This window comes from Gorilla gorilla, chromosome 5, assembly GCF_029281585.2.
Source record: "Gorilla gorilla gorilla isolate KB3781 chromosome 5, NHGRI_mGorGor1-v2.1_pri, whole genome shotgun sequence".
NCBI lineage: Eukaryota > Metazoa > Chordata > Mammalia > Primates > Hominidae > Gorilla > Gorilla gorilla.
The window spans coordinates 134,598,144-134,622,366 of record NC_073229.2 but is presented as its reverse complement, the minus strand read 5'-3'; the positions used below and the strand labels follow the sequence as shown (position 1 = coordinate 134,622,366).

Below are 24,223 nucleotides of genomic sequence, written 5' to 3'. Positions count from 1 at the left end.
CTTTAGTTAAAAACTACATGCTACCCTTTCCCTCTGGGATCTCCTAGGAGTATCTACACTTTTATCATACTTTCACCATAATTTCTTTAACCAGTCTCCTGTCAATGGACATTTCAGTTTTCTGTTTTGCAGTTACAGACAGTGCTGAAAATAAAATTTATAAATTAACTTTGGGAGAGTTGATATCTTTGTGATGTTGACTACTGGTTACTTTTAGGGAAGTCAAGTTTTATTATTAACGAGAGCAGACAATAACACCCATTAGTGTAATGTCTTTTAGCAAAGCAGAGACACCTAGGTGCTTGATTTTACAAAAAATTAGTACATATGAACTGTTTTCTTAAACAAGATTAATTTCCCACTTTATTTACATCGGCGATTCACTAAGCAAAGATTTTTTTTAGTTTGTCAGCTGGCTCACAAACTCTGATGTATGTTGGGATGATTAAATGAGATAATGAGTGTGAACATGCTTTAAAGTATGATCCAATGTAAGGTGTTAGTATTTATTTATTTTTGAGACAGGGTCTCTCTCTGTTGCCCAGGCTAGAGTGCAGTGGCACGATCTTGGCTCACTGCAACGTATGCTTCCAGGTTCCAGCTATTCTCATGCCTCAGCATCCTGAGTAGCTGGGACTACAGTCGCCCGCCACTGCCTGGCTAATTTTTGTATTTATAGTAGAGATGGGGTTTCACCATTTATAGTAGAGATGGGGTTTCACCAGGAGTTCAAGGCTGGTCTTGAACTCCTGACCTCAAGTGATCCACCTCAGCATCCCAAAGTGCTGGGATTATAGGCATGAGCCACTGTGCCTGGCCTAAGATGTTAGTATTATGCACAGTGACCAAGACAATGCTGAATAAGCTGCCACGTACAGTACAGGAAGGAGTGAATAGAGTAGAGTAAAGAGGGGAGAATTGACTTCTGTGTAAGATGAAGCCCATCTACAATCTGTGCAATAGAAGCAGACTGGATGGCACTGTAGGGTCAAGGAGTCTCTTAAAAGAGCCATTCTTATTGACTGGAAGATGCTTCTTGAGAAAATGCCAGGGAAGGAAGAAACACCTTCTGAATGGACAAGCCTGCTTCCCAAGGGCAGGTGACCCACCAGCCATGCTAGGTGCTCACCCCCATGAGGCCACAGGCAATATAGCAACCCCAAGGCTCTGTGGTGACACGGCAGCCAGTGCAGGGGCTGGGGACGAGGGATTCTGACCTGCAGGTGTGAGGGTCAGCACCACTCATCTTCAAGCCAAGATGTTAGCCTGTGGGGTCTTTTGAGCAAGAGCAACACCGGCCTGTCTTCTCAGCCTACTGTTCCTGCCCAACCCCACTGTCTAGGATGGACTGAGGCTGATTTCTTTTTTTCTTTTTCTTCTTCTTCTTCTTCTCCTTTTTTTTTTTTTTTTTTTTTTGAGACAGAGCCTCACTTGCTTACCCAGGCTAGAGTGCAGTGGTGTGATCTTGGCTCACTGAAACCTCCGCCTCCCAGATTCAAGCAATTCTCCTGTCTCAGCCTCCTGAGTAGCTGAGACTACAGGCACGTGCCGCTATGCCTGGCTAGTTTTTGGCATTTTTAGTAGAAACAGGGTTTCACCATGTTGGCCAGGCTTGTCTTGAACTCCCAACCTCAGGTAATCCACCTGCCTTGGCCTCCCAAAGTGTTGGGATTACAGGCATGAGCCACCATGCCTGGCCTGATTTCTGATCATTTTACTACTGGCAGGGACATATTAATGTTTTTGGAAAAAACAGAGCTAGCTCCCATTAGCCCATCAAGCACTGGGGCTCCAAGCTCTTCTGTTGGCTGCCCATCCCAAAGAGACCCTAAAATAGGAATTAGTGTGTTCTTTCTCATCCTGGAGCTAGAAGAACACTACTTACTTCCCGCCTGCATTTTGCTTTGTAGTTTTCTTTCGTGGACTAGCTAGCTACAAGGGCCAGTGCCATAGATAGAGTTCAGTTTTGAAACTGTGGCCAACATGACCAGCCTGTGGTGTCCTGATAGCCACAAGACTTGAAATTCGTTCCATTTAACCTATTATTTATCTACATGAAGTTCTATGAGAAGTGAGGAATGGTGGCTACATGCCAGCCTGGCAGTTATCTGTGAGGACTTGGAGAGGTCACTAGGTTGCGATAGTCTCCAAAGTGGGGTGTGTTCACCGGTGGGCGGTAGAGATGATCCCTTGGACTGTCACCAAAAAACACCCATTTTATATATGAATGTGTGCACAGAAGTCAATATGTACAAATGGAAGTTTATATTTCAATATACATAATATGTTAATTTAGTATTATATGAATATGTGTGTGTATATATGTTCACTTTATATGTCTACATGCACATCTGTGCACACATACACTTTTTAAAATTTAACTGATGGGGGACCCAGGCTAAATTTTTGGATACACTGGCCTATTGAACATCTCTCTTTAGCAGGGTACTGAGTATGAGTCAATTTCAGCACTGTTCATTTTCAGCCCAAGGTATTCTCCAGCATTCTATAGCCACTGCACTACACACTGTGCTGGGGGCTACAGGAGATACTAAAGTGGCTGAACCACAGTTTCTGCTCTGATGAGACTTTAACTCAACCTTTTATAGGACTTCTGTTGTTGGTTTGGTAGAGAAATAAAAAACATTCACCTGGTGTTCTTTAAAAAAATCAACATAAATAACAGAATGGTACTTCAGCTGCATATTGTGTTCATAGAAGAGAAGGAAGAGAAGGAAAAATGGGGACTAGAAAATGCATAAATGAGTGAGAATGGGAAAGGCGGAAGCAAGTAAAAAGACAGGACTGAGAGAAACTGGCAGTGAAGGATAAAGAGACTGAAAATCGGCATTTAGGTTGGAAGGAAAAAAAACACGGAGAGAGAGGAGTATGAGAGGAACAGGCTAGACCAGCAGGTCTCAAAACGTGAGAATTCTTGTAGGTCTTTGAAGTCTGCAAGGGCAAAACTTTTTTCTAGCAATACTAAGATATTAGCTGTCTTTTTAAAAACTCTCATTCTCTCATGAAAGTACAGTAGAGTTTTCCAGAGGCTAGATGATGTGTAATAACTCATCAGATTGAATGCAGATATCTATTTATATATATATCACATTTTCTTTATCCAGTTAACCATTGATGGAGTCTTAGGTTGATTCCTTGGCTTTGCAAATGTGAATAGTGCTGTGATAAACAGACAAATGCAGGTGTCTTTTTGATATAATGATTTCTTTTCCTTTGGGTAAATACCGAGTAGTGGGATTGCTGGATCAAATGGTAGTTCTATTTTTAGTTCTTTGAGAAATCTTGATAATGTTTTCCATAGGGGTTGTACTAATTCATATTCCTGCTAACAGTGTATAAATGTTCCCTTTTCTCCACAGCCTCACTAATATCTGTTATTTTTGACTTTTTAATAATAGCTATTCTGAATGGTATGAGATGGTATCTCATTGCGGTTTTAATTTGCATTTCTCTGATGATTAGTGATATTGAGCATTTTTTCCTGTTTGTTGGCTGCTTGTATGTCTTCTTTTGGAAAATGTCTGTTGATGTCCTTTGCCTACTTTTTAATGGTTTTTTTTGTATTAATTTGTTTTGAGTTCTTTATGGATTCTGGATATTAGCTCTTTGTTGGATGCATAGTTTGGTTTGCAAATATTTTTCCCATTTTGTAGGTTATGTACTCTATCGATTGTTTCTTTTGCTGTGCAGAAGCTTTTTAGTTGAATTAATTCCCATTTGTCTATTTTTGGTTTTGCTGCATTTGCCTTTGAGGACTTGGTCATAAATTCTTTGCCTAGGCTAATGTCCAGAAGAGTTTTTCTTAAGTTTTCTTCTAGGACTTTTAGAATGTCAGGTCTTACATTTAGACCTTTAATTCATCCTTAGTTAATTTTTGTATATGGTGAGAGATAGGGATCCAGTTTCATTCTTCTGCATATAGCTAGCCAGTTTTTCCCAGCACCATTTATTGAATAGAGAGTCCTTTTCCCATTGTTTATTTTTGTTGATTTTGTTGATGATCAGTTGGTTGTCAGTGTTTGGCTCTATTTCTGGATTCTCTATTTTGTTCCATTGGCCTGTGTGTCTATTTGTGTACCAGTTCCATGTTGGTTTGGTTACTACAGCCTTGTAGTATAGTTTGAAGTCAGGTAATGTGATGCCTCTGGCCTTGCTCTTTTTGCTTAGGATTGCTTTGGCTATTTGGGCTCTTTTGTGGTTCCATGTGAATTTTAGAATAGTTTTTTCTAATTCTGTGAAAAATAATGCTGATTCTATAGGAATTGCATTGAATTTGTAGATTGCCTTGGGCAGTATGTTCACTTAAATGGTATTGATTCTTCTAATCCATGAGCATGAGATGTTTTTCCATTTTTTGTGTGTAGAGGTCTTTTACTTCTTTGGTTAAGTGTATTCCTAGGTATTTTGTGTGTTTGTGTGGCTATAATAAATGGGATTGGCTTTTTGATTTAGTTTGCAGCTTGAGTGTTGTATAGAAATGCAACTGATTTTTGTACGTTAATTTTGTTTCTTGAAACTTTACTGAAATTGTTTACCAAGTCTAGGAGTCTTTTGGAGGAATCTTTAGGATTTTTCTAGGTATAAGATCATGTTATCAGGGAACAGAGATAATTTCACTCTTTTTTTCAGTTTGGATACCTTTTGTTTCTTTCTTTTACCTAATTGCTATGTTTAGGACTTCTAGTACTGTGCTATTTAGGAGCCGTAAGAGTGAAATTCTTGTCTTTTTCTAGTTCTTAAGAGGAATGCATTTTATTTTACCCCATTCAGTATGATGTTGGCTACGGGTTTGTTATATATGCCTCTTATTATTTTGAGGTATGTTACTTTGATGCCTAGTTTGTTGAGTTTTTTTTTTTATCATGAAGGGATGTTGGATTTTATCAAATGCTTTTTCAGCATCTATTGAGTTGACCTTATGTCTTTTGTTTTTAATTTTGTTTACGTGGTGAATGACATTAATTGACTTGCATATGTTGAACCATCTTGGCATCCCTAAAATAAAACTCATCTGACTGTGATGGATTATCTTTTTGATGTGCTGTTGGATTCAGTTTGCTAGTATTTTGTTGAGGATTTTTGTATCTATGTTCATCAGAGATATTGGCCTGTAGTTTTCTTTTTTGTTGTGTTCTTATCAGATTTTGGTATCATTATGATACTGGTTTCATAGAATTATTTATGGAGGAATTCCTCTTCCTTAATTTTCTGGAATGATTTCAGTAAGATTGGTTCCAGCTCTTTGTACATCTGATAAAATTCAACTGTGAATCCGTCTGGTCCAGGGCTCTTTTTTTGTCATAGTTGTTACATTTTTTTGTTACTGATTCAATTTCATTACTCGTTATTGGTCTGTTCAGAATTTCTATTTCTCTTGAGGGGTTGTGTGCTTCCAGAAATTTATTCATGTACTCTGGGTTTTCTAGTGTGTGCACTTAGAGATGTTCATAGTAGTCTCTGATGATCCTTTGTGTTTCTGTGTTATCAGTTGTAATGTTACTTTTATCATTTCTGATTGTGCTTATCTGAATCTTCTCTTTTTCTTTGTTAATCTAGCTAGCCGTCTAACAATTTTGTTTACCTTTTCAGAGAACCAATTGTGTTTTGTTGAGCCTTTGTATGATTTTTTTGGTTTCAATTTAATTGAGATCAAATCTGCTCTGATCTTTGTTATTATTCTTTTCTTCTGCTAGCTTTGTGTTTGGTTTGTTCTTGATTTTCTAGTTCCTTGAGGTGTGGCATTAATGGTTGTTAATTTGAGATCTGTCTTTTTGATTTAAGCAATTAATGCTATAAGCTTTCCTCTTAGCACTGCTTTTGCTGTATCCCAGAGGTTTTGGTATGGTGTGTCTGTTTTCATTCATTTCAAAACATTTTTTTGATTTCTGCCTTGATTTTATGGTTTACCCAAAAGTCATTCAGGAGCAAGTTGTTTAGTTTCCATGTACTTCTGTGGTTTTGAGAGTTCCTCTTGGTATTGATTTCTAATTTTATTCCACTGTGGTCCGGGAAGATCCTAATATGATTTTGACTTTTTTTTTTGCATTTATTGAGACTTGCTTTATGGGCAAGCATATGGTGAATTTTAGAGAATGTTTTATGCACAGATGAGAAAAATGTATATTCTGTGGTTGTTGGGTGGAATGTTCTGTAGGTGTCTCTTAGTCCATTTGGTCAAGTTTATATAATCAAATCGACAGATCAAGCTCAATGATCTGTCATCATTGACAGCTTATTGCTGTCAGTGTGGTATTGAAAGTCCCTCACTCTTTTATATGACTATCTCTTTTTGTAAGTCTAGTAGTATTTGTTTTATAAATCTGGGTGCTCTGATGCTGGGTGCATATGTATTTAGGATAGTTAAATCTTTTTGTTGAATTAGACCCTGTATCATTGGATAATGCTATTGTTTGTCTTTTTTTTTTTTTTTTTTTTACTGTTGTTACTTTAGAGACTGTTTTATCTGATATAAGAAGAACAACTCCTGCTCCTTTTTGTTTTCCATTTGCATGACATATCTTTTTACCCCCCTTTACTTTAGGCTATGGGTATCTTTACATATTAAGTGGTCTCTTGTAGGTAGCAGATGGTTGGATCTTTTTAAAAAAATCCATTTTGCTCATCTACATCCTCTAAGTGGAGCATTGAGGCTGTTTACATTTAGGGTTAATAATGATATGAGAGGTTTTGTTCCTGTCAGAGTTTTGTTAGCCAGTTGCTTTGTAGTCTCAATTGTGGAATTGCTTTATGGGATCTGTGAACTTTCTACTTACGTGTGATTTTACGGTGGCAAGTATTGTCCTTTCATTTCCATGGTTATAACTTCTTTAAGCAGTTCTTATAGAACTGGTCAAGTGGTGATTAATTCCCTTAGTGTTTGCTTGTCTGGGAAAGACTTTATTTCTCCTTCTTTTATGAGGCTTATTTGGCAGGATATAAAATTCTTGGGAGGCTTTTTTTTCCTTTAAGAAGGCTATAAATAGGCCCCCAATCTGTTCTGGCTTGTAAGATTTCTACTGAGAAGTCTCATTAGTCTGACAGGATTTCTTTTATAGGCGATCTGACACTTCTCTCCAGATGCCTTTAAGATTTTTTTCTTTAGCATTAAACTTGGATAGTATGATGACTATATGCCTTGGTGACATTCATCTTTTATAGTATCTCCCGGATATTCTCTGAATTTCTTGCATCTGAATGTCTACCTCTATAGCAAGATCAGGGAAATTTTCCTGAATTATTCTCTTAAATATAATTGCTTACTTCTTCTTCTTCTCTCTCAGGATTACATATAAGTCATACATTTGGTCCCCTTACATAATTGCATATTTCTCAAAGACTTTATTCATTAAAACATTCTTTTTTCTTTATTTTTGTTTGACTTGTTTAAATAGAAAGATTGGTCTTCAAGCTCTGAAATTATCTTTTCTGCTTGGTCTAGTCTTTTACTATAGTTAAAGTTTAATATATCTATTTTGTCTTTCATGTCCTAAGTTTTTGGGGGTTGATTTTCAACTTTCTTTTGCATCTCAGTGAGCTTTCTTACAATCCATATTTTGAATTCTTTATCTGTCATTTCAGAATTTTCATTTTAGTTAGGATCCATTGCTAGAGAGCTAGTATGATCCTTTGGAGGTGTCAAAACACTTTGTCTTTTTATATAGCCGGAGCTTTTATGCTGATTCCTTCTCATCTGAAGGAGCTTGATATAGTTTGGTTCTGTGTCCCACCCAAATCTCATCTTTTAACTCCCATAATTCCCACGTGTTGTGGGAGGGATGTGGTGAGAGATGATTGAAACACGGAGGCAGGTATTTACCGTGCAGTTCTTGTGACAGTAAATGGGTCTCACAAGATCTGATGGTTTTAAAAATGGGATTTTCTCTGCACAAGCTCTCTCTTTGCCTGTTGCCATCCATATAAGATGTGACTTGCTCCTCCTTGCCTTCTGCCATGATTGTGAGGCCTCCCCAGCCTTGTGGAACTGTGAGTCCAATAAACCTCTTTCTTTTGTAAATTGCCCAGTCTTGGTATGTCTTTATCAGCAGCGTGAAAATGGACAAATACAGAGCTGTTGCCTCCTATTTTTGAATTTGCCAACATTTGAATGAGACTTTTAAAGTTTGTATTCTTTTTTCGCTTGAGGGTGTGGCTGTAGTATATATTGTGTATGATTGTTTGGCTTTGTTTCTGGGTGCTTTCAGGGGGCCAAGGGTCTCTATGGGTTCCTTGGTTATGGATATCATTTGTGTGGTGGCTTTCCCAGATGCTGCTTGTTGCAGTGATGTGTAGGGTGTATGAGCTGACACACTATCTTCTGTAGGGCTAGGAGTGTGGAGGTCTCAGGAAGCTTATCTCATACACTAGCACTGTGCTCTTCTGACAGCAGGTTTTTTGTTTGATGATGCAGTTCAGTCTCTAGTCCAGTAAGTGACGCTTGAGGGTAAGAAGAGCTAGCTCACCCTCAGGTCATCCGAAGGTGAGTGGAAGCCCCTTCCTTGATGAGGGTGCTGAGGTCTCAAGGGTAGGGGCCAGCAGGTGGCTGCACCAGCTCCTCATCCTGGGCAGACAAGAACATGATCCACTACCTATCATGCCCCTTTTGCAGCACTCATAACCCTCAGTTCTTATAAACACTGTCCTTTGGCTCCTGGCCACCCCTGAGGTCTGTGAGAAGGCTTCGATTGTGGCTACCACCAAAATGGCCTCGGGTCAGAGCCTCTTTCTCCAGTCCAGAACAGTCAGCTCTGTGGCTTGTCTGTCCTCTATTGCAGGGACATTGCTACTTTGTGTAGGGAGCGGTAGATGGGCCCTGCCTTTTCTGAAAGCCCAGGTAGTACCACCTCACTTTCAGTGGGGGTGCAGCCACTGTGAAAAGTGCTAGAAAGCCTTTCTTCGATTGCACGAATGCCAGCTTCCAGCAGGGAAAGCCTCTGCTGCATCTGCAACAGTGAATGGGTGGAGTAGGAAATAGTCCCCTCTCCATGTCCCTTCCCAGCTACTACTACTGCCCCTTTCAGAGATTGGTCCTGTGCCTGCATTTCCTTTGTCCCAAGGAGCACTTTGGTGGGCTGTGCTCCCCCTAGAAGCAACCTGCACTGAGGGCTAGATTTCTGGGGTTCCTGCAGCTCCCCAGGGTCCTGCTGGTCCCCCATGGTTGCCAAAGTCAGAGTGGTTGTGGGGTATGTTTCTGGGGGATCTGGTGCTACAACATCACAAAGGCTGAGGTTGCTTGGGCAGGGCAGTGGCTCAGAACAGGTGCACAACCAGTATGGTGTCCACCATCTCAGTTCAGGCCTGAGGGGAGTGCCAGCACTCCTGCATGAGTTGGTCACCTGGCACTCTATTCTCAGGAAGTTCCCAAATCACCACTGACAGCATTGCCCAGGGTCACAAAGGCAGAGGGGCTCTCCCACAATTTGGTAGTCAGCAGTTTGTTACGGGGATGAGGTGAGAAGGGATGCACCCCATCCACGCTTTCTGTAAGACTCCAGGCTCCCCAGGGGCCAGTCTCTGCCAGATTCTTGCTGTTTTCCTTTTCTCTGCCCCAGCTTCTTCCTGTGGGCTCCCTGGCAGACCTTGGCTCTCTTTCCTCCTCTCTTTCTCCATTTTAATTTCTAATACATAAAAGGTGATAAATATGATCCACATAAAGAAAGGCCTTTTGGAATCCTCAAAATTTGTAAAAATATAGAGGCTCTTGAGACCAAAAAGTGTGAGAACTGCTGAGCTGAGGGATGGTCAGAAGCATCTTCCAGTGAGAGGGAGCATCAGGATGCAGCAGGGTGGGCAGGTCTGCAAAGGAAGAAGGGCGATGGAGATCACATGTGTCAATGGTGCAATTTGACCTCAGTTTGATCGGACAGGACCTATCGCCTACCTCCTATTTTAATGGTTTTATAGGAATGTTGGTGATTGCCTTAACTGATTCTGTTTTCAATCTAAATAATTAAGTCACCTGTTCAAAGGTCTGCTATGCCTCTTAATTTCAGGGGTTGGAATTTTGTGGGGTAATCCAAATTTTATCTGTTCTATCCTGCTGTCCTGTGGGCATAATTGTCCTTATGAGGCAATTTTTTATTTCAGAAAATATGTCACTGTTGGCTTGAGTCTATAAATTTGGAGACTGTATTTTTTAAAATTTTTAAATAAACTTTTTATTTTTTGATAATTTTAGATTTATGGAAAAGTTACACAGATAGTACAGAGTCCTGATATGACCCTCACCCAGTTTCCCCTATTGTTAGCATCTTACATTACCATATTTGTCAGAACTAACAAACTGATATTAATATGTTACTATTAACTAACTATATACTTCATCTGAATTTCACCAGTTTTTCCAAGTGTCCTCTTCCTGTTCCGGCATCCAGTCCCAGAGCACCACACTGCATTTAATTGTCTATAGCAGTCTCTCAGTCTTTCTTTATTTTTTGTGACCTTGGCAGTCTTTAGGTATATTGGCCATGTAACTAACCTGTAGATGACCCCCAATCTGGGGTCTTTTTTTAAATTATTAAACTAAGGTTATGGTTTTTGGAAAGACAACAACAGAGATGAAGTGCCCTTCTCATCAGATCATAGGAGGGATACAGCATATCCACATGACGTCACTGGGGATGTTAACCTTCATCACTTGGTGACTTTAGTGTTTGCAAGTTTCTAGGTTTCCCCACTGTAAAGTTACTATTTTTCCTCTTTTCCTGCTTTGTTCTTTAGAAGCAAGTCACTAAGCCTAGCCCACCCTTTAGGAGTAAATTGCAGGAATTAAACTCTACTTCCTGGAGAGAGGGAATGTCTACAGATAGTAATTGAATTCTAATGTAAGAAAGATTGGTTTCTTCTCCCTCTTTTATTTTTTCATTCATTTATTTATATGAGTATGGTGTATTGTATTTGTCAGGCTTCTCCAGAGAAAGAGAACAAATAGGATACACACACACACACACACACACACACACATATATATATATGAGACTTATTATAGGAATTGGCTTACATGGTTATGAAGGCTGAGAAGTCTCATGACCTACTATCTGCAAGCTGGAGAACTAGGAAAGCTAGTGGTGTCATTCAGTCCCAGACTGAAGGCCTGGTGTAAGTCTTCATCTAATTCCAAAAACCCAAGAACCAGGAGCTCTGATATTTGAGAACCAGAGAATATGGATGTCCCAGCTCATGCAGAGAACAAATTTGCTCTTCCTTCACCTTTTTGTTTTATTCAAGCCCTCAAGTGATTGGATGATGCCCACCTCAATTGGTGAGGGTGATCTCTACTTAGTCTACTGATTCATATGCTAATCTCTTCCAGAGACACTCTCACAGACACACCCAGAAATAATGTTTTGCCAGCTATCCGGGCTTCCCTTAACCCAGTCAAGTTAACACATAAAATTAACCACACAGTATGGATTCATGTATATTTATTTTATGCTTTGGGATATACTGTGCCATTTATTTTGTTGCTCAAATTGTTTCAGCTTCCAACTGGCTGTAGGGGCCAGCCCTACAGGGTCTGTGGGTTTTTCTCCCCATGTGCAGAGATGAGAGATCGTAGAAATAAAGACACAAGACAAAGAGACAAAAGAAAAGACAGCTGGGCCTGGGGGACCACTACCACCATGACACAGAGACTGGTAGTGGTCCTGAATGTCAGGCTGCACTGTTATTTATTGGATACAAGACAAGGGGGCAGGGTAAGGAGTGTGAGCCATCTCCAATGATAGGTAAGGTCATGTGGGTCACGTGTCCAGTGGACAGGGGGCCCTTCCCTGTTTGGCAGCCGAGGCGGGGAGAGAGAGAGAGAGAGAGGAGACAGCTTATGCCATTATTTCTGCATATCAGAGACTTTTAATATTTTCACTAATTCTGCTACTGCTATCTAGAAGGCAGAGCCAGGTGTATAGGATGGGACATGAAAGCAGACCAGGAGCGTGACCACTGAAGCACAGCATCACAGGGAGATGGTTAGGCCTCTGGATAACTGCGGGCAGGCCTGACTGATGTCAGGCCCTCCACAAGAGGTGGTGGAGTAGAGTCTTCTCTAAACTCCCCTGGGGAAAGGGAGACTCCCTTTCCCAGTCTGCTAAGTAGCGGGTGCTTTTCTTTGGCACTGACGCTACTGCTAGACCATGGTCCGCTTGGTAACGGGCATCTTTCCAGACACTGGCATTACCTCTAGACCAAGGAGCCCTCTGGTGGCCCTGTCCGGGCATAACAGAAGGTTCACACTCTTGTCTTCTGGTCACTTCTCACCATGTCCCTTCAGCTCCTGTCTCTGTATGGCCTGGTTTTTCTTAGGTTATGGTTGTAGAGCTAGGATTATTATAATATTGAAATAAAGAGTAATTACTACAAACTAATGATTGGTGATACTTATATATAATCATGTCTATGATCTATATATAGCTAGTATAACTCTTGTTATTTTATATATTTTATTATATGGAACAGCTCGTGCTCTTGGTCTCTTGCCTCGGCACCTGGGTGGCTTGCCGCCCACAGCTGGCCACTGGGAACTTTTTCAGGTTGCTACTTGGGCCCCTTTCATATGCCCTTATCCTTTTGTTTTTTGAGTATTTCCTTACTTTCTGGTATTGTAAGATATTCCAGGCATATTTTGTATTCTTCTTGTCCTGGCTTTAGAATCAGCCACTTTATCTGGCTCCTCTCATTGGAGAATGGTATTTAGAAACTAAGATCTGGGCAATGGGTGTGCTTGCTGCTCTTGGGATGTCATTGCTTCTACGCCTTCTCAGTAGATGGAGCTAAGTAATATATGTATATATACTAACCCATAGATATAAATATGTCTATAATTATTTCTATATTTATCCATTTGTGTATATGTTAAGATAAACATGATGGAGACCCTTCAAATTTGCTTATGTTCTTTTTCAGCCTATAGACCAGATATAATAATTAGCTTTTCTTCTCTTGCAGATTCCAGAGAGTCCTCTATTTCATATGTGCCTTCCAGAACATCTCCTGTGGTATTCACTACTTGGCTTCTGTGTTCATGGGAGTCACCCCTCGTCATGTCTGCAGGCCCCCAGGCAATGTGAGTCAGGTTGTTTTCCACAATCACTCTAATTGGAGTTTGGAGGACACCGGGGCCCTGTTGCCTTCAGGCCAGAAAGATTATGTTACGGTGCAGTTGCAGAATGGTGAGATCTGGGAGCTCTCAAGGTGTAGCAGGAACAAGAGGGAGAACACATCGAGTTTGGGCTATGAATACACTGGCAGTAAGAAAGAGTTTCCTTGTATGGATGGCTACATATACGACCAGAACACATGGAAAAGCACTGCGGTGACCCAGTGGAACCTGGTCTGTGACCGAAAATGGCTTGCAATGCTGATCCAGCCCCTATTTATGTTTGGAGTCCTACTGGGTTCGGTGACTTTTGGCTACTTTTCTGACAGGTAAAATCAAATATTTAGGATCGTTGTATCAGTGTAGGGTTTATTTTCCTATCTGGTTTTCTTGGGACACAAGGAATTATGTTTAAAACTTGTCATTTTTATACTTCCTATCTAAATACCTACCTCTTTGCTGATCCATTATTTAGGGATGTATAATGATAAGGATAGGCTCTGAAGACAGTATACCTGGATCCAAATCCTGGTTCTACCACTTATTAACTGTGGACCGCAGGCAAATTGCCTAACTTACCTGTGTTTCAGAATCTTTGTCTATAGGCTGGTGATAAAAAATAATATCACTTACTTCAAAGGATTATTGCAAAATTAATACAGAAAAAAAGTACCCTGGACATATAATCACTCAATAGATACTGTTTATTACTTTGAATATTTTCTTCTCTTTAAATAGACTTGCTTTTTAATAGGAGTAGCCTGATCCTAAGCAGTATATCTGTAAAATTATGGGCTTGATATAACAGCCCCTTTTAGTCTTTTTGTGCTGCTGTAACAAAATACCACAGACTGGGTAATTCACAAACAACAGAAATTTATTTCCCATAGTTCTGGCGGCTGGGAAGCCCAGAACCAGGTGCCAGCAGGATTGCTGACTGGGAAGGCTGTTGTTTGCTTTCAAGATGGTGCCTTATTGCTGCATCCTTTGGAGGGGATAAATGCAGTGTCCTCACATGGAAGAAGGGATGGAAGGGCAGGAGAGTGCTCCCTTCAACCTTGAGCCCTTTTCTAAGGGTGCTAAGGGCTCTGCTGTCATGACTTTATCACCTCCCAAGGCCATCCCTCTTAATACTGTTGCACTGGAGATTAAGTTTCAACATGAATTTTGGAGGGAATACTATCATTCAAAGCATAACCTGGCCATATATTTTTAAAAATTTACATTTAAATGCATATGTAATTCTTAAAATAAAGCAAAGTTTATCTCTGTATGAACATGGACCATACCAAAGCACAGAGATGAACTTATTTGGTCTCCATAGTTGTGGATTTTACAGGCATATGGTGGGCACTGAGGACATAAAGACAATAGCTTAGATCAGAAATCCCTGCCCTTGAGGTATACCAGTCTAATGGGGCTGATAAACATGTCAAAAGAAAAATTATAGGGCTTTGTTATGGGCAGGGCCATACCTCTCATAGTATGTCAAAGGTGCTAGGTATTAGTGTTTTCATTCAGCAAGCTGTTACACAAATTATCACTTGGGGCTTTTCTGTTGAAATGTGTTCACTGCTTGACTCTTGAAACTCAAAATATTTGCAACTACTTGTATGAAATGTACTAAAATACATTTGCTGTATGACAAAAACGGGATATAAATAATGCTTATAACACAGTCAGAGTACAAAATATGTTAACTGAAAATAAATTTAGTTCCTTTGTCTGAACTTGGTATAGTTATATAGACATATATTGAACACTTACAGTCACTTTGATAGATGCAGAGATGTGTGTGTATATATATAAAATATATAAATAAAAAATAGATTAGTGAAATTATATATATTTCAGTGAAATATATAAATATACATTATACGTAAATATAATATATAAATATACATTATATGTAAATATAATATATAAATATACATTATATGTAAATATAATATATAAATATACATTATATGTAAATATAATATATAAATATACATTATATGTAAATATATATTATATGTAAATATTATATATAAATATATATTAGATGTAAATATAATATATAAATATGTTATATGTAAATATTATATATAAATATATATTATATGTAAATATATATATAAATATATATTATATATAAATATATATTTACATGTAATATATATAAATATTATATATAATATATATATTAGTGAAAGCAAGTTTATTAAGAAAGTAAAGGAATAAAGAAGGGTCACTCCATAGGCAGAGCAGCCATGATGTATATTTTTTAAAGTCCTTGAGAAGTTGCATACCATTAACTGGTATTCATTTGGATGGGTAGCTTGAATTAAAATTACTTGGGAGCTCCAGAAAAACCTTAAGCTAAAAAATTGGTTTGACATGGTCCATGACTCCCAGTGTCTGTATTCTCTCAGCGGAATTTGTCGAAAGAGACAGCCTCCTTGCACCTCTTGTAGTCTTCTGTACTTCTTGCTGGATGTGCCAAGATGTCAAGTCCCTGACCACTTTTTTATGTGGGCCATTTCTCAGAGTTGTCTATGCAGCCAGTACCTTAAAAGATGAGTGTTATGGCTTAGATATGATTTGTCTGTTCTCACCAAGGCTCATGTTGAAATTTGATCCCCAGTGTGGCAGTGTTGGGAGGTGAGGCCTAGTGGGAGGTGTTTGGGCTATGGGGGCAAATCCCTCATGAATGAATCGGCGCTGTTCTCATGGCAGTGAGTGAATGAGTTCTGGCTGTCACAAGACTGGATTAATTCTCGCAGGAATTGATTAGTTCCTGCAAGAGTGGATTGTTTTAAAGTGAGGACGCCCCTCAGGTTTCTCTCTCTTTACATGTGTCTGCTTCACCTTTGACCTTCTCTGCCATGTTGTAATGTAGCATGAAAGCCCTTGCAAGAAGCCAGTACCCTTGATCTTCCCAGCCTGCAGAACTATGAGCTAAATAAACCTCTTTTCTTTATAAATTATCCAGTCTTAGGTGTTCTTTTATAGCAACAAAAATTAATTAATATGATGAGATAATGTCCCCTCTCTGCCACGAAGAGTAGGCTTCCTAACTGCTTGCTACAAAACCAGTGGATTCCCCACATCCAGTGCTCCTCCTCTCTAATTCAACCCACTATCTGTGAAGTGTCATCTGGACTCATTGTGGGACTTGGGGATTAGAGGACCTGAGACAAAGATGCTGCTGCCCTACTGCTTGCTAACGAAGTAAGTAATGAAGTTCTTTGTCTCTGACCCAAACATCTTGTGTTTTTGCCAGCATCCCTTAAACAGTACAGATTAACATATTAACTTAGAGTAAAATAAAATTTAATACTCTTTGTATACCCTCATCTTGGGCCTGAGAGGATTCTCATAAATTATTTTTCAAGGTGAATAAGTAGCTCAGTGAAAACCAAAAGACATAATTAAAAGGGACCGTGAGTGAGAATCAACAGAAAAAATTGGCAGCGAAGCAGACTTCTGCACAAAGACTTCAAATACTAGAATTATCAGGCACAAATAATAAAATAACCACACTTACTATTTTTAAAGAAATAGAAGACAAGCTTAAAAATATTGATAAAAACTGGACATTGCATTACAACTGACATAAAATTGAAGAATACCCGGGACATCTAGAAATACAAAGTGAAATAAATGAATAACAAATCACCTGGATAGTTTTAACAACCTGTCACACACAGCTACAAAAAATTCATGAAATGGATGATAACTCAGAAAAAGTCATCAATGTTAAAGCTCAGAGAGACAGAGAGGTGGGAAATATGAGAGATTAAAATTTCTGGAGGCTGAAAAGAGAAAAGGTCTGAAATCTACTTAATATTAGAAACTAATCAACGGTATTTACCACATTAACGTATTAGAGGACAAAATTCATACGATCAACTCAATACATATAGGAAAAGCATTTGATGAATTTCAAAATCCATTCATGATAAAAACTAAAAATAGAAGAATGCCTTTAACCTGATAAAAGGTTTCTACAATAAGGTTTACCATGAATATCTTACTTGTGAAGTTTAAAATATTAATTTCTTTTTTCTTTCTTTCTTTTTTTGTTTAGAGACAGGGTTTTGCTATGTTGCCCAGGCTGTTCTCAAACTCCTGGGCTCAAGCAATTCTCCTGCCTCAGCCCTCCCAAGTAGGTGTGATTACAGGCATGCATCACTGCACCCAGCTCTTAACTGTGAAATGTTAAAAGCTTTTCCTTTGAGATTAGGAACAGACGAGGATGTATGAAACATGTCGTCTACTTAGCATTGTACTGGATAGTCTAGCCAGTGCTGTAAGCAAAAAGAGAGAGAAAGAGGGAGAAGGAAAGGAAGCAAGGAAAGAATAATGATTGGAAAGAAGAAATAAAAAGTCATTATTTGTAGTTATTACAATTTTGTATGAAAAAAGTCCTACATATGAGTTATTAGAATTAATGAGCATTTAAAATTATATTTCTATATACCAGTAACAAATATATAAATTTTAAAAATGTCATTGCAGAAACCTAAAAATATGAAATATAAATGGTTAAATATAATAAAAAGTGAAGAAGGCCCTCTGTGGAGACAATTATAAACTTTAAGAATCAAATCATTAAAGTAAATAGATATATCACTAGACAAACAGATTGAGGCTCCCTTAGAGGTTCCTGGAACAGACTTGTGCATTCATAAACATAAGTATAGACACATAAGGCATTTTATATTAGCAGGAAAAGGATCAATCATTAAGTGGTGCTGGGACAGATGTCTAGCTATATAGAAGGAAATACAACTGGATTCATTTTCTAACATTTTACAGTACAACAGCAGTTCCAGAAGGACTAAACGTGCATATGTGAAAAGCAAAACTATACGATTTTAGGAAGATAATTTAGGAGAATATTTTCAGGACCTAATGGAAGAAAGGGTGATTTTTCTAAAACACAAAAAACATTGATCATGAAAGAAAAAATGGATAAATTTGACTTCATTACAGGAATTTATGTCCACCAAAAGACACCATTAAAAGAGGAAAGACATGAATGTGTGCACACAAGAGAGAGAAAATATTTGCTTTACATATAACTAAATTATTAGTGTCCAGAATAGTCAAAGGATTTTTACTTACATCAATGGGAAAAAGACAACCCAATAGAAAAATGGGAAAAAGATTTGAAGTCACTTCATAGAAAAGAAAATCCAAATGGCTAATGAAAAGATGAATTGACAGTGACGTATAATCACACCATTTACTTTTGACCAGTTGTCAAAAGTCAGAAGTCTTGTAATACTAAGTGTTGGTGAGGATATGGAGTAATAGGATCTCTCATCCTGCTGGTGTAAATGCAAACTGAGAATCCAAATTGGGTTAACCTTGAAGACTGATTTGGTATCATATAGAGTTGGTGATGTGCACAGCCACATGCTCTGGGGCATATACCCTGAGCATGATCTTGCACAGATCTACAGAGGTACATGCATAAAAGTGCCCTCACAGCATTGTTCCTAACAGCCCTGCACTCTAAACAACCCAGATGTCCTTCAATCATCTCATGGACACATGTATTATAATATATTCTTACAGTAGGATATGTGGGCATGAAAATGAATGAGCCACAGCTACATGAAACAACATAGATGAATCTCCTATACATAATGTTTGATAAAGGAAGCAAGTCATAAAATAATACATGTGGTATTGTCCTGTTATAGAAAATTTAAAATCATAATAGCAAAACTTACCTATACTGTTTATAAGCAGTAACCTGTATTGTTTAGCATTGCTTATAAAAGTAGTAAAATGAAACAAAAAACAAGAGATTATCACCAAAGTTAGAAAAATGTTTCCTCCTAGAAAGGGCAAGGGATTTGTAGTCACAAAGAGAGGTGCAAGAAGCTATCAGGAGGCTGGCAATCATCTCTTTCTTGCCTTGGGTTGTGATTTCTAGGCATTTGATTTTTTATTATTCTTGAAACTGTACATATTTTATGCATGGTTATATATGTATAAAATATTATAATAAAAAAAGCAAAGAAATAAGATCTGATCCCACCCTTAAGGAGCCAACAGTGGAGAATATAGACTTTTGCACTGGCAATTTCAATGAAATGTAGTAAATGCTTTTTTTTTTTTTTTTTTTGAGAAGGAGTCTAGCTCTGTTGCCCAGGCTGAAGTGCAGTGGTGCAATCTTGGATCACTGCAACTTCTGCCTCCCAGGTTCAAGTGATTCTCCTGCCTCAGCCTCCCGAGTAGCTGGGACTACAGGCATGTGCCGCCATGCCTGGCTAATTTTCGTATTTTCAGCAGAGTAGGGGTTTCACCACGTTGGCCAGGCTGGTCTTGAACTCCTGACCTCCAGTGATCTGCCTGCCTTGGCCTCCCAAAGTGCTGGGATTACAGGCATGAGCCGCCATGCCCAGCCGGTAAATGCTTTTAAAATAATAAAAACTCGCATTTATGGACAATTTATTATACACTAGGTACTATTCTAAATGTCTTATATATCATCTCATTTAATTATTTAAAGAGGTCTGTGAGATAGACACTATTGTGCCCCCCCCTCCTTTTTTTTTAACCAGTAGGGAAAAGGAAGCATAGAAAGTTCACATGGAAAATAAGGGATGGAGCTGGGATTTGAGCCCAGGCCAGCATCCCCAACTACTGCATCACACTGTTTCTGAATTTTTGCTATGAGACCCCAAGGAATGATCAATGGAAGTTGTCAGATGGAGAAGGCCCCCAAGGGAAAGGAATAGCTTTGTGTCATGAAACAACCTGGCATGTTCAGAGAATTGTGGGAAAGTCAGTGTGGCAGAAGTAGAGAAGGGCAGATTGTGAAAGGAAATGACAAGAGACAAAACCACAATGGGGATTATTTTATTTCTAGGAAGTGTGGGAGGTGTACTGACGTGAGGTTAGGAAGACCAGCTGGGAAGCTAGTGGGATGAATGATGTAAGAAATGGTGAAGACTTGAGTGAAAGCGGGAAAAGCAGGGAGGAAAAGATGAAGACATATTTGGGAGGCATTTCTAAACTCACATAATTTGATGACGAATATGCAGGAGGGAGCGGAGGAATGTATTAAGGTTTAGAAGCCTAATGGAAGGAGATTTTGCTAACCAATTCAGGAAATACTAGGGAGAGAGCAGTTTTAGAAGAGAAGGGAACACGTTTGGATATATTCCAATGAGCTTGTCCTATCCCTATTAAGAAAAACAAAGTCCTATCCCTATATTAAGAAAAACAAAGTGAAGATGTATTCAAAGTTAATACCAATTACAACAGCAACAAGAGATTGCAGCTCTGCAGGACATTAAAGCAGAGAAGAGCAACTGGGGCCAGATGGTGGGTGGGGAGTTAATAGCCCATACTTAGGAATCAGAGCCAGGGAAGTGGATGAAATCACAAGGGCAGAGTGTGCAGCAGAGGACTTTAGGGAGTTCAGCATTGAGGCAGGCGGGTCATCAGGGAGGTATAAGCAGAACCAGGTGAGAGGGATGTTTTACAAGCCAAAGGACAGCAGGGGTCTGACGAGTAGGCATGGTCAGTGGCATTAGAGAGGACAGGCAGAAAGGACCAGGAGAGGCAATGTGCAGGTCCCTGGTGACTGCTAAGTGAGCTCAGAAAAGTTGGTTGCACCTGGTCGTCATTGGCTGAGGAAACATGTAGGAGTCTCTGAGGAAGGAAATACTCCCTTCTGATATATCTGTCAAGGGAGGAAATGCAAGGTGGCTAAAGGAGCAATGGGGTCAAGAGAAGGTTCTTGTCTTTGGTTGGAGGAGACTAAATTGAAAGGAAGAAGTCAAAGGAGAGGTAAAAACAAAGGAAAAAGAAGTGATGGGTTTCAGAGGAAGTGGGAAGAGGCACAATCCGATACAAAGATTGCAAAATGATATTTGGAGAGAAAGGGGCATGTGTCTTCAGAGAGGCAGGAAGAGAAGGCTGAATGCAGATGCAGGTCGTATTGGTAAGTGGATAGAGCAGGAAGTTGTGGGTCTTCCTCTTTGATGGTCTCTGTTCTCTGCAGGAGATGGCTGTTCATCTACAGAGAGAGAAGATGTTTGAGGTGGGAGAGAGGGTCAAGCAGTGATAGGTAAAAATAGCTTTAGGTGGCATTCAGGGATAAAATTAGATTGGGGAACATTCATATATAGGGCCAACAATCTCTACTAATGTGCAAAGGAGCAAAGAAGGCTGAAGTGTGAAGATGATGGTTTCTTATTTATTTGCATATCCTCTGCTGCACCAAGCAAACCTGTTGGTTGGACTCTCCAGACAATATTCTTTTGCCTTAAACTATTTGTCAGAGACAACCCATAGGAAGAAAATATTTGCTTATTATGTATCTGATAAGGGTCTAGTATCCAGAATATATAAAGAGCTCTTACAACTCAATATTAAAAAAGCAATAGACTAATTCAAAAATGGGCAAAGAATTTGGATAAACATTTCTCTAAAGAATATACACAAATAGCCAATACGCACTTGAAAAGATGCTCAACATCATTAATCATTAGGGAATTGTAAATAAAAACCACAATCAGATACTACTTCACAGCCATTGGGCTGGCTATAATAAAAAAGGCAGACAGTAACAAGTAGTGGGGAGAATGTGGAGAATCAAAACCCTCATACGTTGCTGGTGGGAATGGAAAAATGGGGCGGCCATCTTGGAAACCAGTTTGGCAGTTCCTCAAAATGTTACACATAGAATTACCTTATGACCCAGGAATTTCACTCTAGGTATATACCCAAGAGAATTCAAAACATAAGTTCACACAAAATCTTGTTCATGAATGTTCAGAGCAGCATTATTCATAATAGCCAAGAAGAGGAAAATGAGCCATCAACTGATGAATAGATAAAATGTGGTTTATCCGTATAATGGTGCTACTCAGAGAGAAAAAAGGAATGAAGTGCTAATACATGCTACAACGCAGAAGAAGCTGGAAAACCTAATGCTAGGGAAAAGAAGTCAGACACAAAAGGCCACATATTGTTTGACTCCATTTATGGGAAATGTCCAGAACAGGCAAATCTATGGAGACAGAAGGTAGATGAGTGGTTGTCAGAGACTGGAGGGAGCAGGGAAGAGGGGATGGCAGCTTCTGGGCACAGAGTTTCTTTTGGGAGTGATGAACGTATCCTGGAATTAAAGAATGACGATGGTTGCACAACCTTGCAAATATACTAAAAAGCACCAAATTGTCTACTTTAAAAGGTTGAATTTTATGGCATTTGAATTATATCACAATTTTAAAATCTGTCAGAAATATTATTTGTTTTTTTAAACAAAGAGATGCCTCTTTCAATTATGAAAAGATAGGGCAAGTAAGCACATTATTCTAGAAGCAGAAGGTAGCAAGACCTCTGTTTTTAGAGGGGCTTGGCAAGAGCTGTCATAGCCTTGGTGGACAGAGCCAGCCTGGCAGGGAAGATGATCCCACACAGAGCCAAAGTCCTAAAAGGGAGAAGACAAATTCTCCCCTCTCTTCCCCCAATCCCAGGTTAAGGGGTCCTGCGGGGATGACTCAGAGTGATCAGGTATGTATATTAGCAACTCAGGTAAAGCCCTCTCCCCTGAACAGCTGGTCTTTTAAAGAAGCCATGGAACTTATGGTTTGCTCAAAATAAATAAAAGAAAGACAATCAATACATAAGCTATTCAAGGTATATAGGTAACGCCTATCTTTTATGAATTGGAGTGGATGTTTAAACTGTTACAACTCTACCTTTCCTCTTCCACTGTGTGACTCTTATTTTTCAGGCTAGGACGCCGGGTGGTCTTGTGGGCCACAAGCAGCAGCATGTTTTTGTTTGGAATAGCAGCGGCGTTTGCAGTTGATTATTACACCTTCATGGCTGCACGCTTTTTTCTTGCCATGGTGAGTTGTGTTTTTTACTTCTTTAATTCTGCTGCAGCATTTTCATAGGAAACCTTAACTCTCATCATTTTGCTCATTTGAGATCTAGTGAGCGAGATCAAGGACTCATCTTTGTCCACTCCACTGCAGAAGTCTGTCTACAGAATACCAATGCCTTATGTTTAGAATGGAACTCATTAAAGTGAAAAATTGTTGCTGGCTAGGCAGAAGTGTGTTTGCCTCTGTGTCGGGCATGTGGTCCACATGTCACAATTACTGAGGCATTATTTTCTTTCTGAGTAATTATATTGGTCTAGTCGGCCTGTTCACATGAGCAAACAGGCAGTTAAGGTGTGTGGTTAAAGTCACTTGTATAATGTACAGGAAGAATGAAAACAGGAAGGCATTAGGTCCTTATGTTACCAGGAACGGCAGTTTAGTGGAAAGGGCATGAGTTTGAATACCAGCTTTGTCATATATTGGCTTGTTAGTTGTATGATCGGTATCCTCTTTGAACCTTTGGTTGCACTCTGTAAACTGTAGAAAAGAATCTGTGTTTATTATTATTATTCTCAGGATTCAGTGAGATTAAGTATAAACAACCGCAGTACAGCACCTGATTACAATGGTAACTTACTAGAAATGGACTAGCGAGCAAGGAGGCTGTTTCCATGCTCAGTGAGGCTTCCAGATAGATTTCCAACTATCAAACAACATCAAGAATAATAGAGGGAAGTTTCCATCTGGAGGAGGAGCTTGTGATCTTGCTAAACGCAGAGCAGCAGGTTGGATGGTCTGAGGTCCGGAGAGAAGCAAAGGGCTTCAATCTCTCTGCATCCCCTCAGAGAACAAGATGGGGTGTCAGTTTTGGAGTCTTTTTTGATGGATAGAAAGGGTTTCTAGCAAACCATACAGATGGCCAGGGATAAGGAAGATGCATATAAATAAATCTAGGAGACTAGAAGGTGTTGTACCTCATTAAAAAGTAAATATATATATTTAGGAATGTAAAGAGTTTTAAATACAAGATAGCAACCAGTAGTTCTGTTTCCACTGAGGACATAACTCTCTGACTGTAGAGTGAGATTTCACGAGAGAAACCTTCTGGTGGGACTGAAGGCTCCACAAAGGCACAGGTACTAAGAAAGTATAAACATCATCTTTTGGAAGACTTAAGAGGATATTTCTGAAAATATGTTTCAGTCTTGCAAAATACCACGCGTTGGCTTCTATACCCAAGGAAACAAGGCCACACCCATAGAAT

General features: G+C 39.2%; 1 protein-coding gene across 2 annotated transcripts in view; it reads left to right on the top strand.

The window, feature by feature from the left end:
• SLC22A16 (solute carrier family 22 member 16) overlaps positions 1 to 24,223 on the top strand; it is a 52,009-nt gene that overhangs the window by 6,761 nt on the left and 21,025 nt on the right. For both annotated transcript variants that reach the window (XM_004044528.4, XM_055391507.2), the window contains exons 2-3: positions 12,961 to 13,440; positions 22,863 to 22,980. In XM_004044528.4, the coding sequence (XP_004044576.2) occupies positions 12,961 to 13,440; positions 22,863 to 22,980 (598 nt within the window). The remainder of the gene's footprint in view (positions 1 to 12,960; positions 13,441 to 22,862; positions 22,981 to 24,223) is intronic.